At 38.4% G+C, this 14,050-nt stretch overlaps 1 protein-coding gene across 1 annotated transcript in view; it reads right to left on the minus strand.

Annotated features, from left to right (window-relative positions):
• Positions 1–14,050, minus strand: part of LOC140137746 (superkiller complex protein 2-like) — a 52,931-nt gene that overhangs the window by 21,324 nt on the left and 17,557 nt on the right. Inside the window, 8 exon segments of the mRNA XM_072159512.1 lie at positions 257–402; positions 1,057–1,082; positions 1,085–1,102; positions 1,105–1,195; positions 1,807–1,881; positions 2,537–2,778; positions 3,480–3,669; positions 5,217–5,334. Of these exon segments, the coding sequence (XP_072015613.1) occupies positions 257–402; positions 1,057–1,082; positions 1,085–1,102; positions 1,105–1,195; positions 1,807–1,881; positions 2,537–2,778; positions 3,480–3,669; positions 5,217–5,334 (906 nt within the window).

Consider the following 14,050-nt stretch of genomic DNA (forward strand, 5'->3'; position numbering starts at 1 on the left):
GAGACAAAGCTATAGCATATTCAGCCACCACTGTTTTGCCAGCTGATGTGTGGGCTGCTACAAAGACACTCTCAGAGTTTTCTAGATGAAGAACTGCTTGCTTCTGTATTGATATCTTACCAAGTTTAATGTCTGAGAGACAAAGCTATAGCATATTCAGCCACCACTGTTTTGCCAGCTGATGTGTGGGCCGCTACAAACACACTCTCGTGGTTCTCTAGATGAAGAACTGCTTGCTTCTGTATTGATGTCTTACCTTGTTAAATGTCTAAGAGACAAAGCTATAGCATATTCAGCTACAACTGTTTTGCCAGCTGATGTGTGAGCTGCTACAAAGACACTCTCATGGTTCTCTAGATGAAGAACTGCTTGCTTCTGGAACACATCCAACTCAAAGGGCCACTGATGTGTAAAAATAGAAATATATATATTGTTGGATTCTTGACACTAAACACAGAGGTGATCAATTCATCAGATGTATCTCATACTCAGATATGAACAATCAGGTAGATCCATAGTGACATATGTCGGAACTCGGAAATATAAAATTTTCAGTTTCTTATAGGAAAGAAAACAGCATTTACAAAGCTGCATTTTGCAGAAAACCTTGTTGAAATTGAACAACCAGTTCCAACGATATGAGCAATTAAAGAGTTTCCAAAACAAAAGGAAACAAAAGGAAATGTTTTCTTTGTTTGGCTATATCTCAAAATCAATATGTCCGAGTTCCGACTGATTTTGCTTGATCGCATCACATATGTTGAGATGTCACAAATTTTTTTTATAACTTTGGCAAATCACACAAAGGTGCCATACCTTTTTGGTGACTTGATGCTCCTGATGACTCCTGGATAGCTCATTAATAGGTGTATGTTCTTGTGTTTTTCTATATTCATTGTATAGTACAAAAATGTATTTTGCTCTTTAATGTTTTTTAGCAAAATAAACAAATTACACAAGTGTTTGATTACCAGCAATTTGTATCTTGATCATTGCTACTGCTAATATGGTGTGCGCCTAAGGTTCATCTATACTATAGTTAGATATGTTACAAACCTTGTGAGCTGGAACAGGGACTTTTTATGGAAATCATCTACCGGCTAGAGATATCTACTCTAACAGACCATTCCTCCTTGGGTTCATCTGCACTGGGTTTTAGTGTAGGCACATTCTTGGTTTCAATTACTGTGTCTTTCTGCAAAGATACAATAAAACAACAGAAAAAAACCACACAATTTGAAACAATACTTAATTTGACTCAGATAACTGTGGAAATAATTAGCTGTTTGTTGATTAAATTGAAATTGACAATTTGTTTTTTACAAAAGTTATACCAATATTCTCCCAATTAAAGAGATAAAAATAAGACCATGCATGACTGTAAAATTGTTATTTCCAAAGAGTTATCATGTAGAATTTTATACAGTGGAAACTTGTTGACACAAAATCTGTTAACACAAAATTCCTGATAACACAAAATGTTTTTGAGTCACAAGCCTATATATACCTTGTACAGACCTGATACCACAAACTCCTGTTAGCAACTAAACTCAAGGCCCTGAACTTTTTCTGTTAAACAAGGTCCACTAGTACTACCCAGTGGCGTGCGTGGCACATTGAAAGTGGGGGGCCAGGTTGTTCAGTTCCCCCGAATGGAGTCTGATTTAGGTGTGTAAGGTGCGGTTTTAGCGTTTTCCCCCGAAAATCCCCCGAATGACCAACAAAAGTGGTCATTTGTGCATGCCACTGGTACTACCTGATATCTCATTACACCATTACCACTTTTCTTTCAATAATTCTGCTTACCTTAGGTGGCAGTAGTTTTTCTAAGCTGTCAGACCGTGTCAGGTTTGATGTTTCACTCTCTTCTTTCTCTGATTTCTGAAATAACACATTAGAATAAACCACAATGAAATATTATTTTAATGCAGTGACACATTCATTCATTCTATTCTTAATAAACCAAATTACTCTTGAAAGTAAATTAAATTAAACTTCAACACTACTTGTTTATTTTCGCTAACCGGGAGCACTTTCGAGGAACTTCCGCGTTATTGAAGTTTAATTTCATTTACATTCATTTTATTACCACTACATATGAATCTACAATTCTACATATTACTCTTAGTGTAACATTATAGTGAACAGCAACTCAGATACTCAGGAAAATTGTTTACACTTTTAATACAGCTATAATAAATGGATACACTTAGGATCGCTTTTCCAGATCATGATTAGAGTAAGGATTGGTGCTCGGTTTGAATAAGGGTAAGAATTGAGGTGCAAGGGACATGTTCTGTTTTCTATTCTACATTGAGGCCTGCCATAAAACAATATCTTTCCAAATTTTGAGTGGTATTGCTCCAGCGGTTTTGATTTAACAAGCACAAATGTGTATAACAATGCCCACATAGTTCCAGTTTTGGTTACCACAATTCGCCTAGTGTTTGTTCACACCATCTAAACATTTCTCAAGCATTTTACTGGAGTAATGACAACTATATGAGCTTATTACAAGCTTATCAGAGTATAGTACCTGATTTGTATTTTCCTTGAGTTGTGTTTCCACCTCCTTTGCCCTCTCTTCCTCCTCCTCCTCGTCATCAAACACCAGGTCATCATCACCAAGCATGATATCAGTTAATTTCAAAGTTTTAACATCTGTAATGATGTCATTCACCGGTGTAGTTGCCAAGGCTTGTTCACCGACTCCTTTCTCTTCAGATTTGGGTTCAAAGGTCATACCAGTTTCAAAACCTGGGGGTGTGGTTAAAAGATCTGAAAGGAAAACAATAAAGCTGTCTAATCCCTCAACAAAGTCTTGATAATAGGCTAATTTTGTGTATAGTTACATGAAGGATACAATTTTTTATCTGCTTCTTTTTCTACAGTGAAATATACATGTATCTCAAGACTTTGATTTTTTCAAACATTTTCACAAAACATTCTAAAAAATGTTAGGAAAAAATATTTTACAATAACATTTTGACAAAATTTTAAAAATATTGTTATACTGTTTTTTCATACAAAACAATTTCAAACATTTTCAAGACCTTTATACAACCTGGCATTTTAATGTTTGACCAAAACTTAAAAAAAACCCTTTTTCAATGTTTTTAAAACATTTGTGTGTTTGCTGGGAGCCTGGATGAAGCCTGTCAAAATTCTTTTATATTTGACTCGATTTAGTCCGCTCAGGTTCATGTTGGCAAATACAAAACTGAGATATAGCCAGAAATAGGTTAGAGTTATAGCTATATTAGCCTATGTAAATTTTAAAATTGAGTTATTTTCCCAAAAAAATCAGTTATAAAAATTTGGACTGATAGAAAGGGAGTTTTTTACTTCAGATAAACCTGATAACAACTCAATTTCATATGTGGATCAGGTTTTCAGGTCACAAATGAAACTCGGAAGAAGTACAGAATATTTAATTCGGAAGAAGTAAAGCATATTTAAGAATAAGAAGTAAGACCTACCATTTTCAAAATCCATCTCAATCTCGCCTTCCACTTTTGCTTGCATCACTTCTAACGTTGGCTCATCTATTCCTCCTGGCCAGAATGGATAGTTAGTAGAATTGCCTCTAACTGCTTCACTTGGGGGTCCTGGTTGACGCCTTAAAGACAATGAGTTCTTAGCGGTAGAACCTGTATCCTCCAGCCTCACCTGTGTAACCAAATATGGTATGTTTATTGAAAATCAGACAGATAATGAAGCGGTTTTGCTAAAGATTGCCTGGAATGAAAGAGACATCAAGCCTGCTAGTGACATAGCCAGGGTTTCTCCTGATAGATTGGGGTGGCAGAAGTAAGGTGATGGGCAACATTTTATGAAAATGGGGAAAAGACCTACACACAATATCACGGTGGCTAGTAGCCCAAGGAGGGGAGGGACAAGATGTCCTGGGAGCTGGCCCCTTTCCCCACTCCCCCTTCACTATTTTACAACTTCCAAGCACACTATTTTAGCTAGGGTCTGTAGAACAAGACTCAGTGGATTTGTCTAATTTTTCAATAATTTATTTTCTAAGATCTATAGATAGGGTTAGGATATTATTAGGTTAGAGAGGTTCCTCAATTTACAAATTGGAAGTACTGATATACAATTCTATTATTATCGTTGGGCAGGAAAAACCTCCTATTTGTCTTTGGTCCCTGAACATGTTTAAAGCAAAACCTCCTATGTAACCTGTAGGCAGTTTTGCTTTAAACATGTTCAGGGGCCAAAGACACATCCTAGGAGGTTTTTCCTGCAGCTGCCCAACGATGTTATAATACTAAATAGCTGCACTGTGAGGTATGTGATCTAGTAATGGTCCAGGAGCAGGTGTAGTGGTCAGAATCTCCAACATGCATACCTCTTTGAATCCAAGTAGTTCTCCTGTAGTAGGATCCCTTTCCACCTGTAATGTGCTCTGTAGAGGGCATGATGATATGCTGTACAGGCTGGATGGGTTAGTCTTACCTCTTTGAATCCAAGTAGTTCCCCTGTAGTAGGATCCCTTTCCACCTGTAATGTGCTCTGTAGAGGGCATGATGATATGCTGTACAGGCTGGATGGGTTAGTCTTACCTCTTTGAATCCAAGTAGTTCCCCTGTAGTAGGATCCCTTTCCACCTGTAATGTGCTCTGTAGAGGGCATGATGATATGCTGTACAGGCTGGGTGGGTTAGTCTTACCTCTTTAAATCCAAGTAGTTCTCCTGTAGTAGGATCCCTTTCCACCTGTAATGTGCTCTGTAGAGGGAATGATGATATGCTGTACAGGCTGGATGGGTTAGTCTTACCTCTTTGAATCCAAGTAGTTCGCCTGTAGTAGGATCCCTTTCCACCTGTAATGTGCTCTGTAGAGGGCATGATGATATGCTGTACAGGCTGGGTGGGTTAGTCTTACCTCTTTGAATCCAAGTAGTTCTCCTGTAGCAGGATCCCTTTCCACCTGTAATGTACTCTGTAGAGGGCATGATGATATGCTGTACAGGCTGGGTGGGTTAGTCTTACCTCTTTGAATCCAAGTAGTTCTCCTGTAGTAGGATCCCTTTCCACCTGTAATGTGCTCTGTAGAGGGCATGATGATATGCTGTACAGGCTGGATGGGTTGGTCTTACCTCTTTGAATCCAAGTAGTTCCCCTGTAGTATGATCCCTTTCCACCTGTAATGTGCTCTGTAGAGGGCATGATGATATGCTGTACAGGCTGGATGGGTTGGTCTTACCTCTTTGAATCCAAGTAGTTCCCCTGTAGTAGGATCCCTTTCCACCTGTAATGTGCTCTGTAGAGGGCATGATGATATGCTGTACAGGCTGGATGGGTTGGTCTTACGAGGTATAAACCTGCAGGGTAAATAGAATACAATGTCTGTTTAATCTGTGTCTGAAAATGGATTCAAGTGTGATCTTTTTGTTTTGTCTTGCTAAGCAATGGGTATAGGGCAAAGAACTTTTCTAGTGCTATTTTAGCTGTGAGTTAGTAAATAACAATTTAATAATCACATGTTATCTTTGGGATTATAGTAGCAGTGCTGGTACCACAAGGTGAGCATATTCCCCCAAACTTAGCCCCTGGGTAACCCAAGTCAGAACAAACAATTACTAAACATGCTAAAAATTGCACACTGCATACCATTTGGGGCAAAAATTAGGCAAATGTTCATATTTACTGCCCTACCATATTTTGTTTTGCCATACCCCCCTGCCATTGCCCAGGCTGCCCCTTGAAAAAATTCATGGTGCCACAACTATATTCACTATGAATGCTATGACCACTCTCTTTTGTTATGCATTGTCATGCTGGAAGTCAATCAATACATGTTGAAATCAACACAATTCTGAGCTACATCTGTTTACTTTGAAATTAATTTACTCGGTCAAATAAAAAACAATAATTGTATATTTTTTCAGCAATGTCACATAAAACCATAATCCTTTGATATACCTTTTTTTTTAAATCCTGGTGTTAAAATTTACAGAGCACTACAGAGAGCATACCACTAGTCAAAGTCCCCGTGTATTATGGTGTAAGTTCTCACATATTCATGAGGGCCGATTGTTTGATCGTGCCGTGTCTAATAATCACGCCAGCGCTATGCGTGTTTCACAGATACTGCGCGATAGAGCGCTATGCGTGCTTTTCGCGATAGACTGTGAAAATACGCGGTAATTGCCTAGCAGTCTCGCCTGATTTAATTTCATGGAACAATCGGCCCTCATTATCGGATGATGCTGAGACTTTTGAGGGCCCAATATATCTTTTTAAGTAAAGGACTTACAAGTTTGCTGATGGCAGATCTGAATTCTACACAAAGAAGTACCCCAGGATACATATTTTTCAAAGTTGTATGGATTCCCTTTATACATTTATGGCCCTCCAAACATCGTCTTTCGTGTAGCGACACATTTTTACGCTGACCCCCCTAAATTTCAACTTGCTGCCACGGGAAAACGAAATGGAGTATGAAGCTCAAATTTTCAGGATTTTACTTTCTCACCAATATCTAGCACCACACAGAAAAAGAAAATAATTGAAGAGGTACTGCGGTGCATATCCCTGGAGTTGACATGGATTGGCTCACCAGCAGAAACAATTGATATAAATTTCTATTGTGGTACACAGAATCATTCATGGGTATTAATTACTCATGCATTGATTGTGAAAATTTGGCAGTCAAATTGAAAAATGTTGCAATCAAAACCAAAACTGATATATTGCCCCTATGATGTGCTTTAGAAAGTTGGGAAAAACTTTCATTAGCAAATTATATTACTTTGAAAAAGCTAAAATGCTGACCAAAAACAGCTCATGGGCGTAGTTCAGGACTACATGTATCAAAATCAAAAATCTTACAATATAATGAGTGGTGTGATGGCCAAGCAGCATAACATGCATACTTTGATGATTACCGAATAGCAAAATTGAACGCCATAACTTCAAGGGTAGTATGGTGAGACTCGTCTTCACTTTCACGTAGCTGCTAGTTTGCTTATACAGGCCTACTTTGGACATATATAACGTAGGCTGCAGCAAAGTAAAAAAAAATATGAGCCATCTTCTCTATACCACAACCCCGGTCCCCGCACTCCGTGCATCCGCGGGTATTCATGCTTGTCGGTGAACTTTAAAAACACCCCCTTTTGCATCTAATTTCGCGAAGTTTTTAGGGGAAAAACACCCCCCTTTTTTAGCGATTTCGCAATTATTTGCCCTTCGACAATACCCCTATTTTCCCTAAAACGCGAACGATATTTCTAATATACCCTTTTCTGGCAGAAACGCGTAGGCTGCTCGATGAAAATACCCTTTTTTTTCAATTTCGCGAACACGTGGTTTGAAAAAACACCCCTTTTTTGTGTGTTTCGCGAATCGCGTTTCTTCATCTGAAAACACCCCTTATTTCGCGAAATTTTTGACGAGCATGAATACCCGCGGATGCACGGAGTGCGGGGACCGGGACCACAACCAGATCAATTTCTGCCAGCATTATATTTCAAATGATGAACCTTACAATAATATTTAAAACTGCTGCCAAAGGATAGTATTAGGTCCCTCAAGCAGGCACTGAATCCTTAATTCCATACAATAATTGCTTCATAAACATCTTGTTTTTGAATATCATCTTGTGTTAATTTGGTTGACCCCCCCTGTTATCAGGTATTCAAGCTTTTTAGCAGCTGGTCTGCTCAGTGCAATTTTGTCTGTGATAGCTATTTCATTTTCATTTTTATCTATATTTTTTTTCAAATATTTAAATCCAATTTTCTTGCAAGCAGCTGGTCTGCTCATTATGTATCCACCCTTCCAAATTTAGCCCCTTTTAAAACAGCTGGTCTGTTCTGTGTAATCCCCCATGGTCTCATTTTTGTTTGGTATTATTAATTACATGTATTTCTAATGTGCAATATTTGATGTTTTTTTATATATATATTTAAATGTTTCTTGTGTGCAATTATTCTAAATGTAATTTGATGTTTTTGCAATTTCTAAATGTGTCTTTAAAATGTTATTTGATGTTTTTATACTATTTAAATCAAATTGTAAAATCCATATAATTCAGCCATTTGGCTGCAATGTGTTTTTTAATAAATATACTATACTATTACACAAATGACCCTTTTTTAGTGGAGGTAAGAAAAGAACACATCAGAATCAGATATACAAGTCTGCATAACCTTTCTGTATGGAAGTAATCTCAACGCTGACACCGCCACGTCAGTGGGTCACAAATGTCATCATTCCTCTACCAAAGAAAGGCAACCTCTCTCTCATGACAAACTACCATGGTACAGGGTGTCCCAAAAAAAAGAGGCCCCACATTGCGCCCTCTTTTTCTCCTATATCTGAAAAGTTGATCAAATAAATGTTGGTATGCACAAAAGCCTGTACTTGTTAGCTTTAATAAACTGAAACAATTATTTCAATCGGCCCATAACTTTTGAAGATATGCCCTTTTATAGAAATGTATCCGTTTTTCACTCTGTCCATGGAGGAGGTTTGACTACTTCACAGATTGAAAAGTGCATATACCATGCATAAATATAAAACATTCCTCGATGATAACTTTATAAAATTACAACTTTATTTTAGGGAATGGGCTTTACCGGTGAGCTTATGGGTTATGGATTTTGTTAAGTGTCATTAATTTTGGGGAAAAAGATTGGGATGGGACATCTTTTGCTATACTTGTATAAATTACTTATGTTTTTCTCGGTTATGTTATGCCTTTTTGTTTTGTTATGTTTCTCACTTTCTTACTTTATTTTTTCTTGCTTTCTTTTTATTGACAACATAAGTCATTTCTCTTTTTGGAATAAAAGGTAGCCCTGAAAAGGGCTGTTTGGTTTGTCTTTAGTTCTTTTGAAGTGAGTTTACTGTGCTGCTCTGCCCTCTGCCTGGTTGCCTCCTTGACGAATACAGGTTTCAGCCCTAGTCCTCATTGCATCAATTGTGTTGCGTTGCGGTTGCGAAGATCTTGGAGGCTAGCTGTCGGTCCTCGCTTATAGACGCCGCTTTGGATTTTGCCCCAAAGGAAAAAATCAAGCGGTGTGAGGTCTGGTGATCTTCCAGGCCACTCCACAGCATGACCCATCCCAGCCACTCTGTTTGGAAACAGCTCCTGGAGTCGATCTCTGACTCGGACAGTGCGATGTGGTGTTGCTCCATCCTGGAAATACCAAGCGCGCTGGATTGCACCATTATTTTGAAGACCAAAGCTGCGTTGCAAGGCCGGTGCAACATGTTGGTTAATGATGTCCAAGTACCGTGTGGAGTGGAGTCTCAAACATAGTGGGGTGTTAAAGGAAAGTAGCAACTGAATGTAAGCATCGATTGACTCATTTGTAACATCTCCAATTTTTAAATTTCAATTTTCAATTAATCTGATCGATTCACCCTTGAAAATCTAATTCTGTTAAATATACCAATTAGATTACGTTTATCACACCAGTGAATGTGTTCCGAGGCCTTATCTTTCCATGTCATTAACCTTTTTACACAGCCGTGACGTTAGTCACGGCTGTGTCTTTTTTCTTACAGGTTCTTTCTTTCTTTCTTCTGTCAACCATTACATTTGCTCTAGCACTCACATGCTTACATAGATTTTGACCTAACTTGGTCACAATGATCATTGTCCGTGCCCCTACATGTCACATGAAACTCGTGGGGTCAAAGGTCACACAGGGGTCATAGGGGTCAAAAACGTGATTTCAACTAAAAATGCATCTTCTCCCACAATTTACGTAGGACAGCGACCCCACTTGCACACATGCATTGTTATTACCCAGTATCCATGTGGTGTACACAGATTTGGGGTCAAAGGTCATTAAGGGGTCACTTCCGGTATAAAACGAAAAACCTTCAAATATTTTTATTAGCTAAGTAAAACATAGCACAGTAACGGTATGTTCACATATGATCTGCAGTCATCCAATGTATATGTGGTATTTTTTTATTTGGGGTCAAAGCTTATTAAGGGGTCACTTCCGTATAAAAAGAAATACCTTTAAAATGCATCTTCTTCCACAAATTATGTGGGACAGAGACGCCACTTGCACACATGCATTGTTATTACCCAGTGTCTATGGGGTGTACACAGATTTGGGGTCAAAGGTCATTAAGGGGTCACTTCCGTATAAAACTAAATAACTTCAAAAACTTTATCAGCCAAGACAAATATAGCACAGAGACGGTACATTCACACATGAATTGATGTTACTTAGTGAATACGTGGTATTTTTTTATTTGGGGTAAAAGGTCATTAAGGGGTCACTTCCGGTCTGAGACAAAAAACCTTCAAAATGCCCATTCTGCCACAAATAACATTGTAAAGTGATGCCACGTGCACACATACATTGACATTAGCCAATGTCTATGGGGTTTTCATATATTTTGAGGTCAAAGGTCATTAAGGGGTCACAACACGGCTGTGTTTGTGGTCTTAGACCACAGCTAAGTCTAGTTCCCATTTAATCTTTCATGTAGCCAAACCTCATCTGTGGACAGAGTGAAAAACGGGCACATTTCCTTAAAAGGGCATATCTTCAAAAGTTATAAGCCGATTGAAATAATTGTTTGGTTTATTAAAGATAACGAGTTAAGGCTTCTGGACATACCAACATTTACTTGATCAACTTTTCAGAAATAGGAGAAAAAAAGGGCGCAATGTGGGGCCTCTTTTTTTTGGGACACCCTGTATTTCACTTAAGTCCATTGCCGCAAAAGTGTACAACAAGATCCTTCTGACCAGAATCCAACCTCACATTGATCCTTTACTGAGAAGCAACCAGGCTGGCTTTAGATCAGGTCGAAGCTGTGCTCAGCAAATACACATTGTGAGGAGGATCATGGAAGGCTTCAAGGAGTACCAACTTCCCTTGACAGTCACTTTTGTGGACTTCAAACAAGCCTTTGACTCCATCAACAGGTCCGTCATGTTCTCAGTGCTGCGGCATTATGGAATACCAAAGGTTGTGGTCAATGCCATCCAGGTGCTCTACAAGGACTCCAATAGTGCCGTTATGGTAGATGGAAGTATCTCAGAGCCTTTCCAAGTAACAACTGGAGTGCTTCAGGGTGATGAGTTGGCACCATTCCTGTTCATTATCCTGGTAGACTACCTCTTGAAGAAATCAACTTCTGGAATTGACGCTGGAATTGTTACCTACCCACGTCGGTCAAGCAGGTATCCTGCTAAGATGCTGAATGACCTGGATTTTGCTGATGATCTTGCCCTGTTGGAATCTTCTATAGCCCGGCCCAGTCACAGCTTACTAGGACTGCAACAGCAGCAGCAGATCTAGGCATTGTCATCAGCGCACCTATAAGACAGAATATATGACGGCAAACTGTAACGCCCAGCCAGCACTTGAAGTCTATGGTAGTACCATCAACCATGTCACAGACATCAAGTACTTGGGTTCCAAGATGGGCTCTAGTGTCGGAGACCTAAAAAGAAGAAAAACACTAGCCAGGGCCGCTTTCTGGAAACTGGAATGCCTTTGGAGAAGCCCATCCCTGCCAATCGGAACAAAAATCAAGCTGTTTGAGACAACTTGTGTCACTATCCTTCTGTACGGGTGCAAGTCATGGGCATCCCTTCACCAAGGACATGGAAAACAAGATCAATGCCTTTGCAACATCTTGCTACAGAGTCATGTTAAACATCAAGCGTGTGGATCGGATCCCAAATGAAACCATCTACAATCTGACCAACACCACTCCACTGGTTGCCAGAGTCAAGATTCATCAACTCAAATTTCTCGCCATATACTGCGCCTTGAAGTTGATGAGCCTGTGAAAGAATATGCCCTTTTAATTCCACTACATGGGAAGAGGAAACCGGGACGGCTGCGGACACTGTACTTACAGTATGTACAGCACCTCCTGGGAGATACTGAAGGGATGCTGCAGCCAAACAAAATTGTTTCGCTTGCCCAAGATCACAACAGTTGGAGAAAGCTTGATGATGATGATGATGATGCATAACCTTTCAAAATAACTTTTTTCTGAACCCTGTATACTATGTACAATAGGGGTAGTGTTCTTCTACCAGTTTATACACAAATAAAAAAAGTGTCCTGTGTTTGTCACTTTGAATTTTATGTAGAATAGTATTTGTGTTTATTTTAGCAAAATGCTGGTTTCAGGGTTGTGATTGAAAGCTTGTGAAATATCCTGAAAATAGTAGAAAATCCTGTAAAACGTGTGCAATTGGGCTAAAATACCACCAAATGGGCTGAAAATAAATAAAATTGCATAAATTTTGGCCACAAAAAATCCTGAAATCAGGACAAATCCTAACGAATCACACCCAGCGGTTCGACGGTATCGCATCGCAAAATGCGATGCAATTTCCATCAACTGCTATATGCACTTTTCCAAAATGCATATATAGCTAAAAGTGCTATACATAAATTTGAGCTAAATTCCACGTCGTATTTACCTCAAAAGTTCCCTAACGCATCCCCCGAAAGGGCAGAAATTTGCCCTTTTTCGGACTCAGTTAACTCCCTTGTTTTTGGCATTTTGGCACAAAGTACATGGGGATATCCCTCAAGCTAGCAATGTAAAGCCCCAGGTAATTTTGGTGGTTCCCGAATCTGTCAAGCTCTTGCAATAGCAAAATTACATCTGTCAAATCAACGGCTATCAGCAAAAAACCTGACCTCTGACCGTTGCTAGGAGATGTTTCAAGTAGTTTCAAGACCCTCTGAAGCTGTATACCAACTGCGCATAAAAAATTGTTTTATGAAAATGCAAAAAAAAAAAAAAATTATTTTTTTTTTTTTGGCGACTTTGGAGAACCACTGGACCTATTCTGAAGTGCTAGGATCATTCACAGTCAATTTTTAAAAACATTGGAAAAAATTATGAACAAATTACAGTTTGTTATTTTTAATATGCAAACCATTAACCAATATTTACCTCTTCATGTAGCACATATGTGACCCCTCGCCACAAATGAGCCCTGAAGTCGCCAATCATCATTTTTGAGATATTCAACCAAAATATTCTGCTTGAAATTAGCTTTAAAATGATGTATATCATGTCTATAGTACTTGACATTTAAGTAGTGAAAAATCAATAAAACAGTCAATAAATCCTTTGTTTCCTATTGTTTATTGTTAAGTTCGATGGAGCATATCTCAATAGTGGCACTGGCGACATCCGGCTCAGTTGTGCCGAGGGGTCACATATTATAAATGCATGGAAAACCAATGCATCTATATGTGATACATGAAGAGGTAAACACTAGTTAATGGTTTACATTAAGGATAACAAACTGTAATTTTTTCATAATTTTTTTTCCAAAATTTTTTTCAAATTACCTGTGAATGATCTTGGCACTTCAGAATAGGTCCAGTGTTTCTCTAAAGTTGCCAAAAACTTTGAAATTAAAAAAAAAAAAAATTAAGAGAAAAAAAATTTAATTAAAAAAAAAAATTTAATTTTTTTCCAACCTTGAATAGCAAGTAATTTAGGGTCTATAACTTCTTTTTTCCAAAGTTTTGTTTCGCTTCTCACTTCACTCTAATTAGACACCAACCTTAGTTCCAAAGGTTGGCAAGTATGCGCTGTTACGGGTGAGCGCGCGCAACCTGTACAGATTTTTATTTTTACAATGTTGGCAGGTACGTATATGTTTACTGAGCATCGGTTTCAAAATACCCACTTTACATCGCGATGAGCTCATGAATAATTAATGAGGGAAATGTCAATGGTGATATTACACAAAAATTTTGACTTCTTGAAAACAATCGTGAATTCTGATGGCTTTTAAGCATAAAATCCAGCACAAACATGAATTTATTGATGATAAATAAATGATGAACACATACAACCTGTATTTTCTTGGATATATTATTTTATAAGCAACAAGGCGAGTTTGGGAAATGTGTGTGATGCGCGAATACAATATATTGGCGTCAGTGATAGCCGAGATTTGATGACAATGACAGAAGTTGTAGATTCGCTATGCAAACACAATATTGCATTGCCAAATGCTACACATATTTTTTTTGCATAGCAAAATAACTGCGATGCAAAATTTGGAAACTG

This window comes from Amphiura filiformis, chromosome 17 (assembly GCF_039555335.1).
Source record: "Amphiura filiformis chromosome 17, Afil_fr2py, whole genome shotgun sequence".
NCBI lineage: Eukaryota > Metazoa > Echinodermata > Ophiuroidea > Amphilepidida > Amphiuridae > Amphiura > Amphiura filiformis.